The 27942-nt window shown below is 33.8% G+C and overlaps 1 protein-coding gene across 1 annotated transcript in view; it reads left to right on the top strand.

The window, feature by feature from the left end:
- The first annotated feature begins 6557 nt into the window (after positions 1–6557).
- LOC123531689 (transmembrane matrix receptor MUP-4-like) overlaps positions 6558–27942 on the top strand; it is a 39352-nt gene continuing 17967 nt past the window's right edge. Inside the window, exons 1-6 of the mRNA XM_045312875.2 lie at positions 6558–6682; positions 21803–21862; positions 22192–22280; positions 22605–22700; positions 24775–24850; positions 25251–25285. Coding sequence (XP_045168810.2) covers positions 6621–6682; positions 21803–21862; positions 22192–22280; positions 22605–22700; positions 24775–24850; positions 25251–25285 — 418 coding nt within the window. The 5' untranslated portion in view covers positions 6558–6620. The remainder of the gene's footprint in view (positions 6683–21802; positions 21863–22191; positions 22281–22604; positions 22701–24774; positions 24851–25250; positions 25286–27942) is intronic.

Consider the following 27942-nt stretch of genomic DNA (forward strand, 5'->3'; position numbering starts at 1 on the left):
CTTCAAGTGCTTGTATCCACAAACGTATTGAGAAAATTTAAGCATATGAAATATGAAAGTATGAATATGAGGAATGTATTCGATGTTTGGATTTTGGTTAGCTTCTTATATATTTTGTCATTAAAACAGTAAAGTTCTTAAAAATGATACCTATAGATTTAAGGTATTGGACCCGTAATAGAGTACCTCCTTTTTGTAGAGTATTCATTTTCTACTATAAACCTACTTTGACTACAATTTTCAGGGGGGCGTAGGTTCAAGCCCCACTGGGACCAAATATTGTTTTTCTATATTTTCCTTTTTTCTAGTACGTATTTACTTTTTGAAGACTTATTATGGATGTACTCTACAAAAATGGATTTTTTTTTATTTTATAAGCCATTTCTTGCTGTTCAAAGTGAATTTACCTCTGAATCAGGAGGGGTAGATTTAGACATCTTTAAAAAAACTGAGTTACATGCGGTAAAAGTTCTCTATTTTGCCTTCATTCTTTAGATTACATATTGTGGAAGAAATGCAGGTAGGCTCTACTTCTACTCCAAGGATATTTTTGAATGAAGTGAGGAAAATTCAAAACAGACCCACAGGATTCGACCTTAATTTTTCAATGCTGGATATAGAATTCTGTCTCATTAAATCTGCTTGAGGCACCTAGACAAAAATGATATTTACAGTTTTATTTTGTGTTTTATAATTGTTTAACAATAGTTTTATGGGTATTTTTTATCAAAATTAATGCTGTAATGAATTATCAGCAAACGTTTTAGACAGTGGCCATCACATTGAAATTTGTTTATACTTGAGTTTGAGGAAATACCATAAATTATACAAAATTTACAAAATAAAACCGGCACGGTAAAAGTTGTTTAAAATTTGCAACACAGTGTGGAACATGGTTGTGTTTACAGGATCACTGCATTTATTATTTTAATGTGTTTTAAGCTGTCCTACCTCATTAAATATGCTGACCAGTAATGTTTTCGAATTTCCCCTGTGTGTCTGACATTCTTCCATGTGTTAAATTCTTTCTTCAAAGAATCTGTCTCTCTTTCTTAAGCAACACTTTTTAATTGTAGACACTGTCTTAATTGTTGCAGTTGATAAGAAATTCTAGTGTGTCTTTGCTGGTACTTATAACACACCCAGTCGTTTTTTGCAAGATTTTGACAAAGGCTAGTAGTAACTGTTAATACGTAGCTTCTTAACACAGCAGACATATGCTATTGAGTGTTTATCGAGAAGAAACTAGTATCATTCTTAAGCAGATTTTATAGAATTGACTTTTATTTGAAGGTGTTTTTAACAGAGGTCTTACTGTATAACTGCTACTCCAGATAATGTATATTTTTTAATTGTTGAAAAGCCTCTAAATTGTAAATTTTATATCGCAACAATTTTTTCTCTGTGCGACATTCAGGCACATGGCAACCTGGCTACTGTTTGTGAAATGTCACTTAAGATTGTAATGTAAAATTAGTTTAATGCTATCTTACTAGAATATTCTGAAAGTTTTGTAACAACGATATTTTCACAGGTTTAGATTCCAAATCGATCGGCTATTTTTCAATATGGAAAAAGTTTATTGACGATTATTATTATCAATATATTTCGGAAAACAATAATGAAACGATCGCCTTTCAATATGATAATAAGATAGTTAATGCATTTGTATCTCTTTGAACAGATATGAAGTTCTTTTATGCTGTTTCAATAAAATCAGCCCGTTTGGAAAAATAATTCTAGGCCGGAGCGAGTCATATGTTTCCTGTGAAGACAGACTAGCGGCAATTCATCTAGTGTAATTCATCTTTCACCACAGTTTTAGAAAAGATTGGTAATGAATCAATAATTGACATTATGTACACCTTTAAATCTTGCGTTAGAAACAAACGCTAACAGCAAAAAAAAAACAACAACAACTGTTTCTTGAGGTCATGTAAGAACTCAATACGACTTATAAAGCTTGCATTAAACATTTCTTGAAATGATTCCAGGTTCTTTCTACTACATTTTCCATTTGCGGTTGACCTACTTAACGATATATGGCGCCAGATGTGTTTACTGTGCGTAAAGCTTCCAGGGATAATGTTTTTAATGTTGTTCAAATCAAATATATTTCTGTTAGAAAGTATAATTTTATGAAACGTTAAGGTCTTACAGTAGTCAAAATTTGAATAACAAAAATGCAATAAAATCCTCTGATAACACGATAATCTTTTTCGCCACCTAAACGAAATAAAGATAAATTATTAAATTAAATACTATTATTTTGATACGTGTTAAATTTAAAATAATACAGAAATGAAAGCTGACATGACATTGTCGATAAAACACTAAGTGAACGTAAACTAAACCAGTTATAACACTACATAACTTACTAGAACATAACCCTTTGTTTGGTAATTTTAATGAAACAGTTTCAAAACCTTTTAGTTGTTGCTTTTTACGCCCACGAAGGGAGGCATATAGTTTTTGAACCGTTTGTCAGTCTGTCGGTCTGTCAGTCTGTCAGTCTGTCGGTCTGTCCGCAATTTTCGTGTCCGGTCCATATCTTTGTCATCCATGGATGGATTTTCAAATAACTTTGCATGAATGTGTACCACAGTAAGACGACGTGTCGCGCGCAAGACCCAGGTCCGTAGCTCAAAGGTCAAGGTCACACTTAGACGTTAAAGGTCATTTTTCATGATAGTGCATACGTGTCCGGTCCATATCTTTGTCATCCATGGATGGATTTTCAAATAACTTGGCATGAATGTGTACCACAGTAAGACGACGTGTCGCGCGCAAGACTCAGGTCCGTAGCTCAAAGGTCAAGGTCACACTTGGACGTTAAAGGTCATTTTTCATGATAGTGCATTCGTGTCCGGTCCATATCTTTGTCATTGATGGATGGATTTTCAAATAACTTGGCATGAATGTGTACCACAGTAAGACGACGTGTCGCGCGCAAGACCCAGATCCGTAACTCAAAGGTCAAGGTCACACTTAGACGTTAAAGGTCATATTTCATGATAGTGCATTGATGGGCGTGTCCGGCCCATATCTTTGTCATTCATGCATGGATTTTAAAATTATTGGGCATGAATGTGTACCACAGTAGGACGACGTGTCGCGCGCAAGACCCAGGTCCGTAGGTCCAGTGCCATCGGGAGCATGTGTCATCCTATGGAGACAGCTCTTGTTAATTTATAAAAGCAGCATAATATAACGGTTCTTGATAATTCACAAATATAACAATAATATGTATTGCTTATTAATAAATATAGATCTTGGATAAAATAGTCATCAAATGTTGGAAGGTCAGTTTTTTGCGGCTAGAACGAAACTAAGCAATATAATACTGTAAGTGTACTTATATTAGCGCAGCTAAATGTTAGCGCAAACGCCTTCAATTGAGTAGTTTCGACTTATTAGCGCGTACTTGTATTAGCGCAGTATCAGCAGCGCTAATTTAAATAGCTAATCTGAAACACAAATTTCCGATAAAATAAGCAATGATCCGAACGTGACCGTTGTGTCAAACAGTTTTGCCTGTGACTATATATACTCTTTTTTTTAAAAAAAAAATATAACTTAATAATATTTGCATTTGGATTACGTATTTTGTTTTAAATAACAAGCGATATGGATATTGTGCATGTTGATCTGTTTTCTTTTTCTTTTTTTTCTTACTACGGAAAAGTCTCATATTGATAATGTTATTAAATCGACCAGGCACGCAAATAAATTTTTATATTTATGTACATAATGTACATTCGTTTAGATCAGTGTTAATCTGTATACTGTAACTTTATACATGAATACAGTTCAGAATGTTGATAATTGTTTGTTTTCAAATTCGCACTTGGCTTTCAAAGCAGTAAAATGTTATGGTGACACTAGAAATAAGCTCGACCAGACAAACTGGCGATCTACTCTGAAGGTGTTATATACGATGTTTACGGACAATGGCGAAGATAAAAAGGTGCAACTTCATTTACAAAATTATATGAGTTCTGCTCTAATGTTCAAACAGGTCTAATCATTCTATTCAAAACTTTCTGCAGAATATCAGTTAAGAATGCAGTTATTGTCATATTTACACAATAGATATGTATTTCTCTGTGTTCAGTTGTATTTTCAATGCGATAAATGTTTCTTTTTTATTTGAAAAGCCTTTAATTTCAGTCTAATATTAGCGCTAGACATGAATTAGCGCAAACCCGATCCCACTAATAGCGCGAAAATTAGTACTCCGCTAATATTAATACACTTACAGTAATAGTCTAGATGTTACAGTAACCGAGACGCTTCAAAGGCAGTAATGCAAGATATTGAAATGTGGCATGGCTGACACGAAACTTCAATTATTTAAAAGTGAAATTCTATACTACTTCAACATTAAATGGACTCGAAAACCACTACTGAGGTCATGTTAAGCTGAGGATAACTGTACCCTTTTTACATTCAACCTTGTTCCGCATTCCCTTTCAACCCTTTCTACCGCTTACCCCTTCCTTCCCCTTTTTCTACATTTTGCATAAAATTAAAACGTACTTGTTACTGGATATTTTGAAAAAAAGCCCGTCTAAAATATTTTTTCTTTGTTGTATGCCTACTTTGCAAATACGTGGCTCTTTGGCTGTTTTGTGGTTTTTTGTGCTTTCGAGAAATCTACTCTTACCTTTTATCTTTTGTTTGTATCTGTAACGTTGAGAATTTAAAACAAAATAAATTAAATAGTTAGTGCTTTATCACCTCCAATGCGTGTTTTGGACACTGACCGTTTAAAGCGTTGCCTAGCTATTGTTCTGTTTTGAGTTTATCGATGTTTTTGCAGTTCTAACAATAGGATGGTCCACTGGCACCTAACCAGAAAAAAAAACAAAACACTGTACACGTTATCTGCGATGGAAATGGGTTACATTTCCCGTTCAGGACAATGGCTGTTATATATCTACTGGTAGGATATAACACGTACAGTGGCATTTTTTCGTGTCTGGTACCAGTGGAATTAAGTACAAATGTATAAGCACTGCAGTCTTTGTATTTTGGGGGTTAGGTTCGTTATCAGCCAGAGTCGCATTTAAATAAGTATTTTATTCCATTCATTTTCATCTTTAACATAGCGCTATTTGAGTCCATATCTTCTCATGTAATCAAGGAAAAGTGAAATTTAGAGGTATGTTGTGTATTATAAGTCGTTTTGTTTTCAAATAAGCATACAAAATCTTATAGAATACACAATCAAAAGATACAAAATATATAATATACGAAAAGAAAGTTATAATTGTATCTCTTCCTTGGCTAGAAAAGTTGTACTATGGACTCCTCTTACAAGTAATCTCTGACACAACTGGCGTAACCTACCGCTAATGGTATTTGCGATAAAATGAAGTCTAGCACATGGCAATGAAATGGGAAAATTTAATTACAAAATAACATAAATGTAAATGCAACGCAATATATTTCAGTAAAAAAATGAGTCGCCGGAGTATTGATCCCTAGTCGTCAACACGCTTCCACTACACCATTCTAGGTAGTCAAATTAAAGCAGCAGTAGTTAAAAACTAATGAAAGCAAAGCAAATTCTGATTTCCCTAATCGACAGACTAGTCTATTAATTGAACTCTCAAACGTTAAAATCAAACTGTATATCCCTTTATCTCGTATGTACATCTGGTCGTTGCGTAAAGGATTTGCCTTGTGTTTATTACATTTATTAACACAGTCTTGAAACTTCAGAGAAAGATGTTAAGAGCGACAGGATGAGCCTAATTATTAGATGCATGTCAATGGGATACAAATATTATAACAAAGTTGATAGCCTTGGAAAGGCAATACTGACCACTTGGATCAGTGTTTCGTTTGTATTTTGTTTTCTTGTAAATTTATAATCTTAACTGTTGCCTTTTAATACGTTATTTGCAAGTAACTAATGCGTTCTAAAACCTTGTATTGATGTAACCAATATTAAAATGCTCACCAAAATAACAACAAATTGACGTATAAGTAAAGAAAAGAAAAACTTGCAGACTGTAACTTTCAATTGATGGAAAGAAGCCACTTGTCCATAACATTATCCGTACGAATTGACCGGACACTAACTAATATTCTGTTTGTATACGATGTCGAACCTAAATAAAGATATATTTATTGAAAACCCGTTACTATACATATTGCTGTGCAGAAAAGTAATCAGGTGCGAAATACCAGGATTTATCCACTGGCAATTCAAGAAACTTGAGTCAGTGCACAAGGAAAATGATATGTATCATAAGATAAAGTAAGAATAAAATATCAACACAATGTCATTGCACAGAATAAAATAATGTCTGAACTTAATTCTAACCTGTGCTAACGTGCGTATAAGTAGGACAGCTTACAACCACTCCATCATGTCGTTGGTTAACTTTATAGGTTATTTATATTAAAGTAAATATCTTCAGAATACAAATATCGCGTAAAGGAACGAAAATACCCGAAAGTATCGGCGAAGATAAATGAGTGTCAGGTCAATACGTACGTAAAATACAATAGATAACGTGGTGTGTTTAATCAACTTTTGACAAGCAATATATATAAGGGAGGACGAAGTGCCTTCGCAGTAGTCTTTTATACGTCAGAACGTCTGAAAGATGATGGTGTTTATTGTTTTAATACTTTTCTTTACAGCTGTAAAGATAGATACCACATTCGGGTACGTATTCACTATGTTTAACCCTAATTGACTTCTAGATGCTACAGATTTTATTTCATTCTGTATGTAGTCGTGATATTGGTAATTTTCGGGGCAGTTGGTCTCCTTTATCTTTCGTACGATTTTTATCGTAGAAATTTGCTGCAAGTTAATGACACGTTTGTTATTGGTTAATGCTGACGGACATAACAGACAACTATCCGTCTGAATATTTATTTTCATTAAAATTTAGCATATATATCAAAATTTGGCATAACATGTAGTATAACATATTTACCAATACCGAAAAACAAATTAATGGTCGTTCTCATTTTTGCTTAAATACTTTCTTTTTCCTTACAATGTTTACCAACTATTTTTGGAAGTAGACAAATTTGTCTTTTTCTCTGGCCGGATTCCAGGAAGTAGTAATATATATCTATAAGGATTTATTTAGATGTTTCCTAGGTTTTCCATACGTTTGGAAAAAAAAACTTCGTTTGCAAGACACTACATGTCTAACATAAATCTTATATCTTTATATCCCATTAGCTACTAAAAACGAAAATATCATTATTTTAGTACCAACTGTGTATTGACTCATTTTAAGATAGTGGACCAGTAATGACAACCGACAATTTCCGTTTTTATAACGTAATCTCCTTGTTCGGTCATAAGGCAGCTCAATGCGCATTATATTTGTCTTTATAGGTTCACTATTTTATTTATCTAATGCAAATATGATCTAATAGGGAAAAATAACGTTTGTAGAGATACCTTATAAGTGTGAGTCATCAGAACAAGTAATTAATTAGATTAATTTGTTATAAAGCTCTGCCAGAACTTTTGTGGACGTGGAAAGACGCTAATAGATTTTAGCATTCGAGAACTGGTTTTGAACTTTTAGTGAACATCCGAATAAAATTTCCTTCAGGAGAACTTAATTGTTTTTGTTATTGTTGGTAATGGACTCTTTAAACTTATGCGAGAGTGACGTTGAAATCGCTGACAAATACATATGTATATACTATTGAAATAATGGGAAATTAATTCAACCACCATTTTACGTCTTTCGTTGCCTGTACTACATTATAATCCAGATGTTCATTCTGTTTAGCTTAAAATTAATCTGTGCATTTAATAAACTGTTTGAAGGACCCTGACAATGATTAGGATAAGCCTGGACTACGTATAATAACAAAATGTTTGTTATATTTTGCAGCTTAAAATCGTTTGTTATATTTTGCAGAGTATATCGTGCAAACATTAATTGTAGGTAGTTTCTAGCAAGTGAGAATAAAGAATAAAACAAGTTGCTTATAGCAGATTGGTTCGCATTCAAAGTCCTTCTGTAAAACAAATCTTACTTTTGGCTCATCATTCTGTTAAAATTGAAACTTATGACATTATTTGGTAGTTTACAGAACACACAAATTTTCGGTCAAATTGAAATACTGATGAAAGAGTTGAATATGTTTGAAGATAACAAAAGAGTTTTACATACTTTGTCATCTTATCAGAATCTTGATTCGTAAAATCTTATTAAAACAGTACCATGGTATAGTTTCATTTTACCTTTTCATTTTTTATTATGCTGTATAGCATGCTTTTTAGCAAATGTGGAATAAAACCATATCAAAGCAAGGCACATACTGACTGCTAAGTGTGTCCTTAAAATGAGTTTAAAAATGTAGAAAACAGATCAGAATATCAATATAAGGAATATTTACAGATATTTATGATATTAAAGTTGCACCTATTCCAAACTGAACTTTTACGTCATGGGTATCACTCCTTGCACTTACAACAAACCCTTTCAGAAAAATGAGACTATTGTCGTTAGAACAATTGTTTTGATAAAATCATCAAGTTTATTTTCAATGTATATTGAAAACGAAACATATATCGATAACTGAATCTTTAAAACTTCCTGAATGATGCCCCTATGATGCGCATACTACGGTTTCTTGGCTATAACTGACTATGCTAGGTCTGGGTCATCATTGACGACAATTGTCAAATAAAATGTATACGTTTGCATTATTTACACAAGATCATTTTAACTACGTTAATATGTATTTATATAAGAAAACTAAATAAACTCGCACCTTTGTTTGGATCGTTACACATTAGCTAGGATAAGAAGGAATTTCTCTACCAACTGTTACTGCTAAAATAGGATAATGTCCATGTGATATGGAATAAACATACTTTGGTAACTATGTATTCTAGGTACTCCAGGCTATGCCGTCCATGTTTACAGCTCGTTTACGACATGCTGAAGCAAATACTGTCTAATTCCGATGTCTAATAGCGCATCCTGTTTAAAATTAAACTAATATAAATATTTTTCTCTCCCAACAGTACCTAAATGCACTTTGACTTGTATTTCGTATTTGAGCTCCTTGAAATGTTCGTAGCGTATATGTGATCGGATAATTCTGCAAATTTATAACAAAGCATTTCATGACTTTAATCAGATTTTGGATAATTTAATCTTAAACCTGGATCCGCCTTTATAAAAGTGAAATTGTCATATACTGGTACATTGTTTTCTTGATAAGACATATTAGGTATGTCTTTATCCATGACACTCAGTCTGTATGAAACTTCCCTCTGGTACTAATAATAATTAAACACTATAACAATTAATATATCTTTATCTGTAACGCTCAATCTATATGACACTTCCCTCTAATAATAGTTAAGTTTTAAACACGAACCATTAATCTTTATCTGTAATGCTCGATATACCTGAAACCTCCCTCTGATAATATCTAAGTATTGAATACTATTATATCAAGTTCTTGCATACAATACTGGAGTTTCCAGAGTTTTCACCTGTGCTGGAAAATTCTATCTTACACCCCAGATTGTAAGATGCTGTATGCGCTTTCAATGACGTATAAATACCTACATCTATACAGATTTATGCAGCAATTTCGTATTACATAGAACGAGGTACAAGCCAACTACCTTCATAGCTTCTGATTGTTACTTATAAGGTATTTGTTGATTCAAAAACGTTCTTTTATGACAAATACATAACGTTATGCTGCAAAACAGGAACTACACATCGTTATTTGTCTTTGAAACGTTATGAAGTAATTTTTGTTTACGGACATTGATATTTATTAAAACTACGCTGCTATAAGAAAAGGTGCTTTATAGAAAGTCATTCGTTTGATTTTATTCGTTCAATATGGAATGCAAGAAAAAATTCTTTCACTGGCTTCAGGTGCGAAATTAATTATCCGGCTCTCGAGTAACTGTTTACAAAGTAAGTCGGCTGAGCCTCGATTACCATCCACCTGGATATTTCCATCTGCACATACAACCAGTGAAAAAAATCTTTTAATCTGTAACGCTAGAACTACATGACACTTCCCTGTGATTATATCTTACTTTTGAACGCAGATATTTATTTCAGGATATGAGTTATATGACCCTGTCTTTAGTATCTTGAACAATGAAATAGGTCGATTCGTTAAGGTGACTATGTCTTAGACTAGCTGACAAACGATGTAGAATGTCAATTGTTAAAACGTATAGCCGGCGAGACAAAATATCTCAAATATAAGATTTTTCTCTGGCTACCTTGCCTAAATAATTCGTGTACCAATGATTCGTAAATGATTCAATTAAGAGCTAAATAATTTCAGGGATCAGGCAAATCACTAAATATTTCATACTAACAATCTTCAATTAATGACAATCAGCTCAAACACCTATAGGCTGAAGATACTATACTTGACTGGTCTTTTTGTTGAAGTTCTCATCAACAACTTAGGAGTCCTATCGCATAAATGCTCAGCCTATGTACTCTTAATTGAAGATGTAACTAAATAAGATTGCACAGACTCCTGGATGCTCAGCGCCTATATGCTGTCTCATGTAGCATTCAACTACCATATAAGTATAACCCCGATGCATTAGCAGTACTTCGCCAATAACGCTGAGCTTCGTCTATAAGCTGGAACTCTCCTACTATCTCAGTAGATTGTCTCTGCCTCAGCTTTCCGATGCTCAGCCTATACTTGCTATCGTCTATAGCATTAAACTACCGTTAAGGTAAGACTGCTATGCGTTGGCCCTATAGCTCAAAACCTTGTTGAAATTCTGCAACTCTTCTTTAGTCATTGAACTTCAAACCTCTTCTGTTTAATAATGTATCCGCCCCGACAGTTTAGTTGCAATAACTTCCTCATCAAGGTACTGGGATAAATTATTAGTTGAACCATCGATGTGTCTACATCAATCGCTGGATACAGAATGAATTCTCTGTCATTTATCTACGTATTTATACAGGGCAGAAGTGAGCTTTAATTGGTGCTATTTATAGAACTTGTTTCTGATTGGTCCAAATTAGTACATAGTATTTAACGGGTACTTGCTATAATTAACAAATAGTTGGTTCCCTTTAACTAATGTATACAATATAATGTGTGATACTGGGATCCAGCTAACACTGTAATTAACCTTAATCGTCCATAAATGACTCAAGTCCTATTATTAACAGCAATTCAACGATGATTATAGCAATAATAGCATAAAAAGGAAGTCAAACACTGTCTGTACTGATGTGTTATGCTATTCATATATCAAATATACAAATTATTCTGACAATTTATTTGCACATAATACTCTATCTATATTAAAATGCCCTTTGATAACATTTAAGTATTGGAAACTATTATTATATTTAATAAAATCAACATTCGCTTCTAAAATATCACGAAAACAATTGTTGAAAAAAAAAGGTACAGAAAGGGATTCTGACAAGCAATAATTTGATGAGAATAAGCAAAATGAAATGAATTTACTGAAACCATAGCAAGTCTAGTTTTATGCTCAGCAAAGTAAATAATTTAGACCTGTGCTAAGATTGTATTTAAATTGAACTTAAGTTTATTTTTATACTCATACATTGGGATCACTATACGTTTGAACCCACCGACTTGATTCTGGTACAAAAGGAGTTGTGTACTTTCTTATTTGTTTTTTTTTCATATGAATGTCAACAAAAATATAAAATATTTTCCTTCTCTATTCGTTTGCTTATAGTTTCTTGAAATAAGAAAAACTAGATTTTTTTAGGACAACAGTTTTATGAAACGAATAGTATTGATCTGCTCAATCCCGTGTGTGGTTTTTATGACCCAAATGAGGTATCAGACTGTTAGTTTATTAGTTGTTTGTTGTTTGTTGTTTCTTCCGCCCGAATCAACTTGTATTTAAGCACTAACTCTTTAACGATAAAAGGGTCTGATCAACATGATCAACGTTTATATACATCCTGGCGGGATATGAACGTATGTCTCAGGCGAGAGTCAGGAAAATGCCCCTAAGTCCAAGATCACATGCAATGTCACTCACTGCTTTTATGAACCTCCAAATGTAATGTATTATTTCTGAAATTCAGTGAAACTTCACCTAAATGTCGTGTAATAAGAAGATTAGTCGAACTATAGGTATGATCACAAACAATGTCAATTGTTTTCTTATATGTACATGTATATAGTTTACGGATTTCTGTTTATGATGAATACTCACTGCAACTGAATTAATAATTATCATTTTAACATTTTCCGATACCTTGCTTTTGACGTGATAGTCAATTTACTAATGTTTACTCTGAGACGATGGAAACGCATGTATTATAACTTACTGATACACTTTGCTACTTTGTTATAAAAATAAACTGGACATTTGACTTTGAAAGAGATAAAGTAAAAGATCTTATTGACACAGGGATGTTAGGCTAACTTAGCCTAGCTCTTGAATATACCACCTGACGGTGTGTAATTTCGATACACCCATATCATTCTTTCTCTTTCATGAAATGAAGCAGCTCTTGCCTCTTCGTTAGATGGTGAGAGACACTCAAAAGCGCTTCATAAGTTTCCAATGCTTGGCCCGGGATTCTTACTCTGTTTTACGAGGCAGCATGACACGTTTCTGGGCAGACACGTGTATGCAATAGTTTTGAAAAGAAATCACTGAATTATCATCTTGATATTCCATTTGACTGTTGTCTTTCCGCCATTCGATATTGAAAGTGACTATAGTGATATAAATATAATAACAACATTGTGTAAGATGTAGACACCATCGAGTATGTTTTTGTGATCACACTGCCAAGATGGTCAAATGCTTCATGCTGGTCTCCAATTTTTCATTTATTTCAAAAGACTCGGATCTCAATGAACCCGAGCAACATGCTGAACTGTATTCTCCAAACAGAAGGTTTCACTCAACTGTGTTCGCTTTAATGAAGATGGAAAGTAATTCGATCAAAATTGTGTGACACTCCTCGAGTCATCGAGCTACTGTATCGTATCGAGGGTTATAACATTTGGACTTATGACATGCATACACGGCATAGCTCTTTCTTTTTTAAAGCAACCTTTATGTGCAGTTTAGGATATTGTTTTTTGGACAGGTATAGTAAGAGTGATAATACAAAAATCGTACAGATAATTCTACAAGCAAATCACTTTGCATGTTTATTGTTTGAAACTACACGCTAAATTTTTGATCGAGACCCAAGCGTCAAAATCAACACTGAAATTCAAAATGGCCACCAAGATGTCCACCAATTTTCTTAGGCTTGATTAAAATGATTATTTAGTAATATTTTATGTTGGAAGTTGGCAAAATGGGTTTTGATAATGAAATATTTAAATACACGGTGTAACATAATAGGCAATTATCTTATTGGAAAGTGACAAAAAGGAAATGGTAATTCAACGGGGATATTTTCATAATCCACTGTAATCAAAAATGAAAAGGGTGCTCAAATGCATTTTGGCTTTTAAGTTAATGTGATATAGATATTGGCAATAATCCTTAAATTCAAGATGACCATTTATATATTCTCCCAATTTTACATGTAAAAATAATATTGTTCAACTGTTTTTCATTTCGTTATATAATGACAATATTTAACACAGTGTAAACATAATATTCACAAAGACTGAATATCAAGACTGATTTACGGAATTAAGGTATGTTGATAATTTATTTATGTTGACCAAATTTCTTTAACCATTATCATATTATGTCAGTTATATCAGTTATGTCAGTATTGAATGAATACTCATGCAGAATTCTTATATTTTCTAGTCTTTTGATCTACGCTTCCTCTTTTAGATTTTATTAACTATCAAAACAACTGTCCTTAAAATATTGCGGTCTATACTTGCAGAGGTGAGTGGTGGGGGGGGGGGGGGGGGGGGGGGTCAGGGGGATCTCTCCCAAGGATTGTTTGATATACAGGTATGAAATTGTGGCCTCTTGTACATTTTCCAGTCTGAAGGTTGATGTACTTGAAGAAGTAACCTCTTCATTTTAGCGGGGTCATTGGGCTCCCCATGGAAATGTTTGAAATACAGGTATGAAATGGCGGCCTCTGATGCATTTTTTGTCTAAATTTTGCGGTACTGTGGGGGTGTTTCCATCACTTTAGGCTCCCCCAACCCCCTGGAAAATTTTGAAATATTGGTATTAAATGGTGGTCTCTGAAGCATTTTTTGGGTCTAAATTTTGAGAAATATTATTTCTTTGCCAAAATAGTTGGGTGAAACTTTGATGAGTATAGGTAACTTGTTAGTAACTTGGAGGTGGGGCACGGCCCCTCGGCCCGGCCCTGGATCCGGGCCTAGGTTACTCTTGTAGACTTTATTAGATGTTTCAGAATAATTTATATATCTTCTGTATTATATTTTATCAAGCAAATATATATTTCCGACATCATGATTTCTGTTACTTCTTGAAAGCTTGATTGAATTTAATGACGTTTTAATCTAAAGTAAGCTTGAAAAGTGCTAATGCCAGTGTATTAGGGTTAGTGTTCTCACCTTTGACATTGACCTTGAAGCACAGTACTGATTAATAATGGTTAATTTTTTCGTCAGATCTTGAAATTGTCAATAGTTATAATAACTGAGTATTCTGGACGAATAGAATAAATATTTTTTATACAGACGGGCTTTGCTATTTCTCTGTTCTTCCAATTTTTGATCATGACATATATGATTCTTTACATAACATGTTTTATTAACTGCATGAATGACTTCATACATTTCTGATATCATGACTTGACTAATGATATATTGATGTGTGTTTGAATGATATTTTGACCAAACGAGGGTAGAATTACGTAGACTTTCGTCATAACTCAAAAACGAAAAAAATATACTAAAACAAAAACTCTCTTCTAAAATATGCAAAATGTGTTTCATTTATTTACAAAATTTAACGCGTGTGTACCTAATATTGACAGCGCTATTAAAATAAGACATAGTTAAGGTTTGGAAAAGCAGGGAAAAGTGTCGTAGTTCCAGTGTAATTTCTGTCATATTATGTGTTTTCATAGAGTTTAGACATCTTACTTTTTAAAGTTTTGATAAGCTGTGTGCAAAATTATGTATCACTTTATAATTCCTGTTAAGACAAGCGTATAATGTGGAAATTCTGTATGTATTACATATTGACATAACCAGTCAGTGAACTTACTTACACACATGATACTTAATATATTTGTTCGTTTGAATTAAAGTGGAACTACACCTGTTTTTGGTTGCCCCACTTTAGATTTTACTTGTTACCCTTACAAGAAAATGCCATGCAATTTTAGATCACACCTTGTACATAGTTATATGACTATTAGAAACGTTTGCATTGGCTGGCAGCTTATAAATTTCGCCTTATTATTTAGTCATTCCTCAATATATTGATATCGGTAAATCAATATTTTTCCTATACATATTTTTCAAATTAAAACCAGATATAGAGGCAATCTATTTAAACGAGCTGTTAGATAAAAAACAGCAATACTTGACAAGTACGTTTGTGTATTTCATACCTACAGTATTAACTAAATGCACAGTCACTTATTTTTGAAATATCTTATAAATATAATGATACAGTAGAATAAGTGTAGTGTAAAATAAGTTGCTTATAGTCTTTTTTAAAACTAAACCAATAACAAACAAATATAATTATGCTAGTATTAAAAAGTTCTGTTTATGTTTTGCAGCAATATTCGTAGTGGTTTATATTTAAAATCTGCCTTAATTTAAAATCGTTCTGATAATTTAAAATAATAAAACAAATTTAATGAAAAAGTTAATTTAACTTGAGTGAAGTATGCTACATATTGATTTTTCCTTCAATGATGTGGTTACGAAATGTCATATAATGGAGTTTACATAATCACAAATTCATTCGTATTAATGTTTAAAATGATATACAAGTAATGTACATGTTGAGTGAATTTACAGTGTTGCAATTTACCTCACCCACCTAGCCTTGCGTTTATTCCATTATAATGCCCAAAAGTATCTGTATTACAGGTAAAACCAATAAAACATAAATCAAATTAGACTATAAAACAGTTTTGGTAATACTTGGTTGCTAAATCGTCTGAAAAACGTAGATTCAATGTGTTGATAAAAAACAATGACAATTTTCTGCCCAGTTTACCATGATTATAAATGCGCATATGTTATACAAAAATGATATTTCTGGCAAAAACGTTATTTTGGTACGTAGTTCAACACGTTTGCAATATTATTCTATACAAACACAAGAAATAACCTTACTTTCCATATTCTAACAAACTTTTACAAAATTTGTGCAATTGTCATAAAGTTTGGTAGCCATGCGGCGGGTATCTTGAATTTTGGTCGCCATATTGATTTTGAGGTTGGGGTCTCGATCAAATATTTAAGGCAATGTGTCAAACTATAATAATGCAAAGCGGTTTCCTTGTAAAATTATCTGAACGATTTGACCAATTTTGAGCTCTAAGCACTCTAACTATAAATGATATTTTAATTAGAAATAACTGAACACCAATTATCGCAGGTTTTATTTTGTATTGTTTTGTCTTGAGATTTCAGTGAGCCAGTATCTTTATCATTGCATGTATCAATATACCACACTATCTAGATGTTAGTCTTAATATGTTTTATTGCTTCAGTAGTGGACATTCTTTATCCCTTGAACTGCAGTTCAATAAAAGTAATACTTAGGATACCCTTTATCGTTTATCAGATTTTGTCTCAAGTTATCCATGCAATATTAATAGCAGGGCATATAGACGGATTTACAACGCTACTTGTTGCTCCGATGTTTTACCGGATGTCTTGGTTTTAATGCGCATGCTCTCTTTACTTGAGGCATAAAGACCGCTCAACAATAGGTAATCCTACATAAAACCATTACTATATTACGAATTGTTTTGCCACTATAAAGACGATTTTGATCTCACAATTTATTGTACAGAATGCCTTGATTGAAGATAGATATGTTATTTATCATATCTTACGTGAGAAGCCGGCTTTATTCTTATTCTCGTCAGAAAAGAACAAGCATTCCGATATCTAGATCCACTCATAAAACAAATACTTGTATAAAATAGAATAAGTGGAAACGCCACAGATCGCTCAACACGACTGAAACGAAAATGTTACAGGCTAGGTTTTATTGAGCCTATTCGTGGACGGTAGTGGAAATACATGCTACCGTCCACGTGAAATCATTACGTAACTACAATGTATTATGCAACTGGCATGATAAAACATAGGTCAAATATGTGATCAAGACAAAACATTGGCCTTGTTTGTAATTTCGAGGATGTCACCTAATTAGACCGAAACATGAACGTTACTGAAGCATTTAAGACTTCCGTCATCAGTGCTATAATTAGTACCCTTTCGGTTTAATATATCACGTGGCGGAGCTGTTTTGTTCACCAAACATAAACATGATGATATCACACGATATCTAAACATTTAATAAAACATGTAAGAATATTCTTTGGAACTTTGGTGGACAATTCCTTTTAAAACCAAGTTCACACAGAAACAAAAATCTAATTTCCAAAGTTCTAGCTCAAAAAGACCTTAAATTACAATTCGAGCTCAAAAAGGCCTTAAATTACAATTCGAATTTATTTACTGAAGGAAAATACGTAATATGTCTTGTAATGTACCGTGCGCAGAAATTATCAACCTTCAATTAATAGAATAATTATAATAAATTCCGCAGAAGTACACTCAACAAAATTCATAACCGGCCAGTTTATATTGTATTATTATTTTGTTGATAATTCATGTATTTACAAGAAATTCCACATACCGGCATTTGAATAGGTACTCCAGCAAATTATTGATTTGTCTTTGGCCGACTCACGACCAGCGTAACGCAGTAGGCGTTTTGACCAATATAGCATATTTTGCACGTGCAGGGCATGTGCAACAATATGCACGTATTCATGAACACTTTTGGCATTACTGACGGATGTCCTGTTAGAAAAACACATATCAAGGTAAAACTGACACAAGAGAAACGTGCTCGAGCTGACGGAATTTTAAAACAAAATTCCAAATCGGTCACTTCAATGAATTGTACCTGGGTTAAATTTCGCCAAAAGAGCTCGGATGATAGATAGCCACCGATTGAAGATTCTTGTAAACGGAAATACGGTCATGATGACCCAAATTTCAAGAAAGTAGGTCAGTAGGTCAAGATCACAGTCGAGTGACCCCTTATCACTTGGTGTCACCAGGTAATTATAATTAAACGGTCTAGGACATATGATCTGATAATTTTTGAAGTAATTTTTCATATATAACTCATATATCAAGTGACCCCCGGGGCGGGACCTCTTTTCAACTAGGTAATGATACATACAAAATATCAAAGGCATAGGCCTTGCAATATCAGGCAAGAAGATTTTTAAATTTTTTCCTATATAAATCAATGTCAAGCTTGGGATCCCCTAGGTGGAGCCTCTTTTCAACCCGGGTGGTGGGGGGGCATAATTTGGATATTGGTGGTAGAGGACCACTAGGCAATGCAACATAATAAATATCAAAAGCCTAGGCCTTGCAGTTTCAGACAAGAACATTTTTATTTTTTTTCCTATACAATTCTTTATGAACCATGTAAACCCCTAGTCGGGGCAATATTTGACCCTAAGGAGGATCATTTGAACAATCTTGGTAGAGGCCCACTAGATGATGCTACATACTAAATATCAAAGCCTTGGAACTGTGGTTTTGGACAAGAAAATTTTCAAAGGTTTTCCCTATATAAGGTTTTATAAACCTTGTGACCTACGGGGCGGGGCAATATTTGACCCTAGGGAGATCATTTGAAAAATCTTGTTAGAGACCCACTAGATGATGCTACATACCAAATATCAAAGCCCTAGGCACTCTTGTTTTGGGTAAGAAGATTTTCAAAGCTTTCCTATATAAGTCTATGAAAACCATGTGACCCACAGGGCGGACCCTTATTTGACCCTAGGGGATAACTGAACAATCTTGGTAGAGGACCACAAGATGATGCTACATACCAAATATCAAAGCCCTAGGCCTTGTGGTTTTGGACAAGAAGATTTATTGATTTTTGTCCTTCCTGTTGCCATGGCAACAAGAGTTCTGTACGTAATTCAGTTCTTTGAAAAAATTTTAAAGACGACTATCCAAGGATCATGCCTGTGAAGTGTCACTAAACTCGGACTGGTGGTTTAGGAGGAGATGTCGTTTAAAGGAAAGTGTGGACGGACGGAGGACGGACGAACGAACGGACGCCGGACGGTGAGCAATCTCAATAGCTCACCTTGAGCCTTTGACTCAGGTGAGCTAAAAATGGAAATGACCATCAAAGTAACAGGTACAAACAAATTATATCAAAATTCTTTTGAAATTGCAAAAAATATTTACCCACGTGTCGTAAATGTATTCCGGCTAGCAACAGCTCGATCGCGTTGCTCTCGTGTCAATTTCACCATAATGTTCGTTTTTTCTTTTAGAAGTTTTGTCAGTAATGGCGAAGGTGTAATTGAACACGTGCATGTTGGTGCACATACCCAGCACGTGCAAAATATACAATATTGGTCAAAACGCCTACTGCGGTTACTTTGGCCATGAGTCGGCCAAAAGTAAATCAATAATTATCTGCAGTACCTTTTCAAATGCCAGTATGTGAAATGTCTTGTGAATACATGCATTATTTAATTTAACAAAATAGTAATATAATACAAACTGACCGTTTAGGACTTTTGTTGAGTGTATAGATCAAGGTCTACAAGAGATAAAGAAAGTGAGTGTAGGACAACCCTCCATGCAAACCGCTCACGCTCTGTTAAATTTGACCGCTGCGGTCACCACCCCACCACTTTGATATTGTTAAGTAAAAACTTCAAAATTTAAAAAATCAATAGAAATAAAAATAAAATAACAATTTTAAGATGACAAATATCTTTACGAATGATTGATCCCCTTTTGGGAATAATTGGATACAAAATCAAAGTAGGGATTGTGTCTCGCTTTGTTAAATATAGCATGGGGGACAGTGGGGGATTTTGTAGGTGTACGTGCCGGAGTGGGTGGAGGGGTACATTATTTGGAACAAATCAACCCCGTCGAAAATCTTTAGTTCTTGAATTTTCAACATTCATACTTTAACTACTTTTAATTAAACTTTTAATTTTTAACTTCGACTTTTTAATGATATTACTATGTAAGCTAATTGCGGCAGGTTGGAAATTCTGTCAGATAATGTCCTTATAAACATAAGCATTTTAAATTGATGGAAACTATCAATGTCTCACTTCTCTTTATCCTAAATTTGTCGAGATGAACGATAAATATAGCTGAAAAATAGTTTATTGCCTGTTCCTCATGAATCCCTAATCATCAATTATAATGCGTATTAGTTGAAGTAATTTGAATTTGAGCAAAGCAGTCGTGGATGTGCAAAGGTTTACATATATTTTTCTTCGTCCTGTAGTATAAATTTATCATAATACAGACTAATTTTGATCGAACAGATTAAAATGTGATATAACTGTAACGTAAAATTTTACTTCCTTTGCAGCTAAGGATCGTGCCATGTGTAAATCCATCTATAGAGTACTCTTGAGCGGATATATCTACAACTTCATTGGGTTCTAGGTCATGGCACATTTTCTATTGTAGCTGATAACTGTATAAACCGTTTAATTAAGGATTTCATCTACTGCAATACCTTTTGAAACCCGTCAATATTTAAAATACACACATTTTTATTGTTTCACTCACTGGCATCAGACCAGAAAGAATAAAGTCACTGTACATGTTATATCCTACCATTAGGAACCATGGCCATAAACGGAAAGGTACACTAACCCATTTCAATCGGACTTTTCTCACTTACAACGCGCAGTTCGATAAAGGGTACTTCGTAATGCATATTGAACAATTTATCTTCCATCGTGCACGGGTCACAGGGTCTTAATATTTCTGCGAAGTTTATACCTTTGTGTAATTCCGGTCTAGAATATTGAATTATTCTGATTGGCTGAAATGTATGTCAATCGTCATTATACTACACGTGTACGCTGGAATGTGTTTATGAAACATAAATGTGCAATGTGAATAAAATAAACAATACAGCTGTGTACATTTCAAATTCAAAATCATTTCTAAGATGATTTCATCATTTCACATCTTATTGTATAATTGTATTGTTTGTTTACATTTCGCCTAATATGTGCAACCGGGCCTGTCGTCTAGACTGGAAGTTTATTAGGGATGGAAGATAAATTACACCTCGATCAACATGCTAGTACCCATTTACCGAACTGCGCGTTTTGCAATAATTCTTAATATAGCATACCTAAAGGTAGGGTTTAAGATGTACAATGGCATTTTAATTCTGGTCAGGTGCCAGTGGTTTTACTTACACGCGTGTCATATAGGCTTAAGAGTTTATATTTCTTTTCTTAAGCCCGAGTCACACTGCCTGGTATCAAGGGCTATGTATTAGGTCGTTTAAAAACCACAATAGAATGGCAATAAACGTAGAAAACCTGAAAGAAATGCTACACAGTAACTGCGCATTTTCCAAACATGGTTGTTTAAGACTGTTCAAAACAAACGTGGAGAATCGATATACATTTGTACGTAGCATATACCTTTCAGCACGCTGTGAAACGTATTACAACGCACATAAAACTCACTAAAACGTAGTAGAAACGTACACAATTGTACTAAGCCAAACTGGACGGCCATATACGTACTATTACGTATCAGCCTTGATATGTTTTGCTACGTTTAATTCTAATGTGGATATTATGTATTCCAGAGCCTATTGCAGTTATTCTGCGACACGATTTGTACACACAACCAAACGATGCGGGGTGTTGTAAGTAATTTGGCTGCACTTTGCTTTTACAAATACTTTCAGGATGGTAAGTATAGTGTATATCGTTCCAAGGACTCGGAGTGATATCACAAATCATCTTTTAAATTCATATTAGATATCGTAATTTTAATCATCATTTTGAAGAAAATTCGATGTCTGAACAACTATTACAGTTTGTTAAATGAATATTGGTATAATTACAAGAAATACATATACTATTTGTTAAATTCCCTTATGTAAACTACTTCATAAACCCCGGAATGTATCTAAGGACTTGTTTACTTATCAAATGATTTAAATTGTTTATAGTTTTCGTTTTTTATGTTTAGCGGTTGGGGTAGGTGTTATTACAACAGACCCTCTCAATATATATATCAGGACTGTTGCCACGGCTGGACAGGCTCTCAGTGCTCGATACGTGAGTCGAAGTTTGACAATATTCTAACAAACGACCCTTGAAATACATAAACACTACTTTCTGTTTCATTTTCGGCATATTCCAACAGAAATGATACCACACCTCTTCACTCTGTACCCAATGTACAAATGCAGTAAATTTCTTATACAGTCCTTAGATTAAAAAAACAAACACATTTATTTGTTTACTTCAGTCATGTTAACAGGTGTTCAGTTGATAACAGATAATTACAATTATAGGTAATGACTATATCGATCACTGCACACCCCTAGCATCTTTACGTAAAGTTATAAACGATACATGTTTGATGCTGTTTTGATATAGCCGTATGCAGCAAACCATGTGGAAATGGCGGTACTTGCATTGGTCCTGATCAATGCAAATGTCCAACCACCTTCACAGGACAACAATGTACAGCAAGTAAGTGATACGAAAAAGCGTTTGAAATGAAAGCCGTATTACTAGTAATAATTTCACAAAACCATAATACTGTTGAAAACAAAACTGTTTCAATGCTTCGCATAGTCAACACAAATCTTTAAGCTATTTTCCAACCTATGGAGAGGTGTATTCCTACGCTGCAATGGTTTCAATGGACGCAACCCGAGTGAAATTATTTCGCAGGACGTATAGCCGCCAAAGTGTATAAATAGTGTTCAAAGACGGTTTTACTATAATTTATTTCGAATTGTAAAATTTTGATCAAATATGACAGAACTGTTGCTTCTCGCATGTATGGCGGCAAACGGCATATCGTCACGCTCCTTTGTTTACACACGCCAGGACCGGGAATGGTAATACGTCTTGCGTAATTATGGTGGCCGGTTGCGACCATTTTAAGCCAAAGAGCAATTTTATCGCCTGTGTATAAAATGTTGAAAGCAACTTACAAATCTGCAAGATTTCCTGTCGAAATCGTACATAATGTCGCGGGGAACATATAAACCGCGATATTGTATTATAGTTGTTGTAAACAGCAAGGAACATTTTGACTCCTGTTGCCGGTAGCGTCCATGTTTTGATTTTACATTTTGCCCCTCGTCATTCTATAAAAATTCAAGGAATAGAAAAAACGCGACATTTATTGCAATTTTAGTAGAAATTCTAAAAAAAAAGCTTTAGTTTTTTGTTTTATATGACAAATGTTTCTAGGCTTAAAAACCCGAGATTAAAATTTAATGTTTAAACTTGACTTTTTATAAGTAGGCATCAAAAGATAAATATAGCGGATTAAAATTGCCGCAATCGGCTAACTAAAATAAGAATGTGTTTGCGTGGCTTATTCTAATATGTAGACAGAAAATGTCGCGGTTTCGTCTGTAATTTGCTACATTTTGTGACATAAGTGTTACAGATACTTTATAAAACTTCGACATAAAATCTCAAACGTTACCCGCGGCATTTTATAAACTTACGGAAAATTTTCTCAAACGGACGCTACCGGCCATCATATGGAATAGTTCCATTTGGGCGCAAATGATGGCGAATTAATCTGCACAGCGAATAAAGAACCAATTGTGTGTATAAATTAATCAATACAGTTGTTCTATGTGACATTTTGTTTCAAACATGTTTTAATAGAAGTAAAATATTTGATCAGAGTTGAAAGCGCTATTTCGATTCTTATATGGTGCTAATTAATGTCGGCGTGACGTCAACATATTATCCTTGTGAATATGTATGCAATGTAATATTATATATTCGCTTTTGCTTTTGCTGCAATTGTTTTAAGTTTTTTCTTCTCACTACAAATTTAAGTGTTTTCTTCAATTACACTCTATTTTCTTTTCTTGTTTACAAGACGTCAAAAAGTTTAAAACCTTTTTTAAGTCACTTATAAGTATTGTTCAGTTCAGATTTCAGTTTTGCACGTCATGAACATTATAAAGCACATCAGTTTCCACTTCAGCTAACTTGCATCCATCTTGATTCTCAAACCTTTATCCCCTGATAAAATAACTATACAAAATGAATCTGAACCAAAAGAGTTGGTATCCAACACGCGATGTACTTTACTGTAGACTGCCTAACACCTTTGATTTGCTTTGCACGACTATAAGGCTTATCAGCAGTCTAAATCATTGCAGTATTATCCAGTATGTAGGAATGTGGCCGAGACAGGATTGAAAAAAACAAACTTGAGGCGATATGTATTTAAAGCGAAATAGAAAACAATAAAAAACGACTCTGTCGCGAAAACATGATAACAAAATACAACCTAAGCGATATAACATAGGAATGGGACGGAAAAACTCTCGGGATGCTATTTCATGGAAAAGAGATAAAAATGTATAGTCGGAGGTTGTATACATGATAGTATATTGACAAGTATAAATTAGTGTACTCATTAAAATATTATTTTTATAAATGTTTTAAAAGCTTTGGTCTAATTTTCGAAATTGATATTTTATTCTAGGATCATGAATTATCAATATTTTGCATACCGTATATTTCTGCTGTGGTTGCTTTTTATATATCATTTTCCAAAATTCAGATATTCCGATACTGACAACGCACGTTGTAACTGCATCGACGAGTGCAACATCAAAGCCTGCAAGTTTGTCATCGAGGTGAACTGATTCACTCGCCCTACTTGTTACAATAACAATCGCCTACTGTTACACAGTATTTTTGCTACAAATATATGTTCAAACGTGGGGATATCTTTATTACTTCTTTTCTAAAATGTCAAATGTAAAACCATTAAGACACAGTAAAATACGAACATTTTAGACTTTAGTCTTTCCAAACTAAAAGAAGCAAAATAGCCAAATTAGAAATCAGTAAATCTATTCATTTGTTTTGCTTTCCATAGTTACCTCTGGAAACAGTAAAACATTCAGTTAAATTACAGTTACATATTTCAAGAGGACAAAATAGACACTTTAAAAAATTTTTTACGTTCAAGATTGAAACCCATTGAATTTCATGCTGAAAACTTATTTGATCTATCATTGATCTTTCATATAGGTCGCCTTGGGTCTTAAGCGGAAATATTACATCTGGTATGTATAAAATTACATTTGATAATAAGAACTACATTATGTAAAGGAGAAAAGCCGAAAACTGCCCATTATGTAAAAGATTGAACAAATCGAGACGCAAATTGCCGAGATTGTCCATTCTTTCACATAATGGATAGCTTATTACTTTTAAACATTGTCTTCACGAAACAGTGAATATTTCCGTGATACTATGAATTTCTGTGTTATTGTCCTCTTTAAGGCAAAGGCAATTCATAGCTTTGTATATCTGCACTAAACTAAAAACAAGTTAGTCTGAGCTAAAATTAAATTGCACATACAGGTTTACTGTAATTAAAAAGGTAGTTTAGCCTTGATGATACTCAGTCTGAGAAAAGTTTTAATACATTTTTGATGCATTGGAATGCTTTGAAGTGCCTTTACACAACTTAGATTTAACTTGACCCTATGATACGTGCATCAGTAGTTGCCCATGCTTTGTCCGTCACGGTGATGAGTTTGCAGTATTATATAAGTCAAGCAATTTAATATAATGACGGGTCCAGGTGGAGACATTCTGAAATGTATGTTTATTTTTCAAATACATGTATTAACTCAGCAATGAAACAGAAATTCCAAGAAAAGGATAAGTTATCATTAAAATCGTTTTTTTCTCTCCCAATATATTAATTTATGAAAATAAAATGTAATTCAATTTTATGTCTTCTGTTGAAATTCTGTTTTGATTATGTTAGGAAGGAAAATCAAACAGCTTGATTTGAATTTTCTGAAAAAGACTTTTTGACTGGCGAGGGGCTTTTAAGGCTGCCCTTGTCCGTCTGTTTGTCCATCCGTCCGTCCGAATTTGTGTCACGCATATCTCAAAAAAGTATTTGACAAAGAGTCATCACACATCACAGGACTGTTATTCAGTATGATTTGAAGTTGTGCACCTGGTGTTTTAATTTGGATCTCACACAGCGAGACCAGACTTGGTAAAAATATGCGTTAAAATGGCTAAAAGTTTTATTGCATGTATTTAATAACATTTTGAACTTGGATTATGATACATTACAGGAGTATTATTCTTTACGTGGAGTTGGGCACATGGGGCTTAGCTCTATCTTTTATTCAGCCAGACCAGTTATGGCCTTGACTTTGTCAAAAATACATCATAAAATTGCATAAAAGCTTATCTTAAACGTATTTGACCAAGGGTCATGAAACAACAAAAATATCATTCAGCATGTGAAATTATGCACCTGCGGATTTGTGACAATGCATTTGGTGCTTATGGAATTTTGACAGCAATCTCCAAACTACAACATTTGGGGAAATGAGCTTCTTTCTCTGTGATTACTAAGTTTTCTATCATTATCACAAGAAAATTACCCGTATCACATAACTAAGTGGACATTTCACATTATGACGACTTCCTTTCTCGTTAGAAGAAAATATTTCGCTAATTACAATAAATAATACCGTAATTGCAGAAAAGTACTATCGTTATAATGAAGTCATTTAGGTAGATTTTTCTCGTAATATCGAAACGTTTGGAAAATTTTTAGAGCATTTGTTTTCTTTTTTTTTTACTTTGTTTTGTTTTGTTGTGTGTAACGTCGCACCGACACAATTATAACTCATATGGCGACTTTCCAGCTTTGATGGTGGAGGAAGACCCCAGGTGCCACTTGGTGCATTATTTCATCACGAGCCAGCTGGATGGCTTCCTCACATGAAGAATTCAATGCCCCGTGTGAGGCTGTAACCCCCATCGGTGAGGAGCAAGTGATTTGAAGAAAGCGAATTAAACCACTCGACCACGGATGCCCCCATTTATTATTTTGTTTTACGTTTTAGTAGAAAGGTGAATTAACATATTTCTGAAAACGATTTCAATAAAAGTCTGTAGAGCAAATTTGTTAACAAATTTTACACGCACACTGCATGAGAAAGGTATATCTGCAGCATTCTCATAAATAAAGGAAATTTTAAATGTATTTTATGCATGAAGTACTTGCCAGCAGTTTTCGGCCGAAAATGCCATAGCAAGTGCATTTCTGCGGTACTATTCTGGAGCGATTTAGGGATCGCAATATACAACGAGTATTTGACTTAGTGTTTGATCTTATTTTTTTCCTGAAAATTACGAGGTCAATTTTGGCTAAAGTCATACGGTCCCCTTCAGACTTTTTATTCCATGCTATAATTTCTGTAAAACGTTCCAGTTTATATTTCGATTTTTTGTTTTAAATTTCATAGGTTGATGTACTCGAACCTCTCAACGCACAAGGTTGTTACCATGCATATGCAATATATGCTAACTGTCCATTCTTAAAGTATACATTGTTTTAGGATTTGACAGTTACAGGTTAATAATAGATGGTTATAGTAAAATTATCGTGTATATAGAACTTTATCGGTACAATAACCTATATAATGGACAAAACTAAGACAGGATTACGTACAAAACCATATTTTAACTGTAAAACCATGACATAAAATGCATATTTGGAGTTAAAACCATTGCTTTTGAAAACTTTAGGTTAGCCGGACGGTATTATTTTCATTGTGCTCTTAACAGTTTTAGCCCTAAAACATGTTCCATTGACCTGTGTTATCTTTATTGTTGGGTCGGCCCATTCTTATTTTCAAATACTAGTGGCTGTTTAAAGTGTTTTTTTTCGAGAAGCCCATTA

The sequence above is a fragment of the Mercenaria mercenaria genome, unplaced genomic scaffold, assembly GCF_021730395.1.
Source record: "Mercenaria mercenaria strain notata unplaced genomic scaffold, MADL_Memer_1 contig_601, whole genome shotgun sequence".
Classification (NCBI taxonomy): Eukaryota; Metazoa; Mollusca; class Bivalvia; order Venerida; family Veneridae; genus Mercenaria; species Mercenaria mercenaria.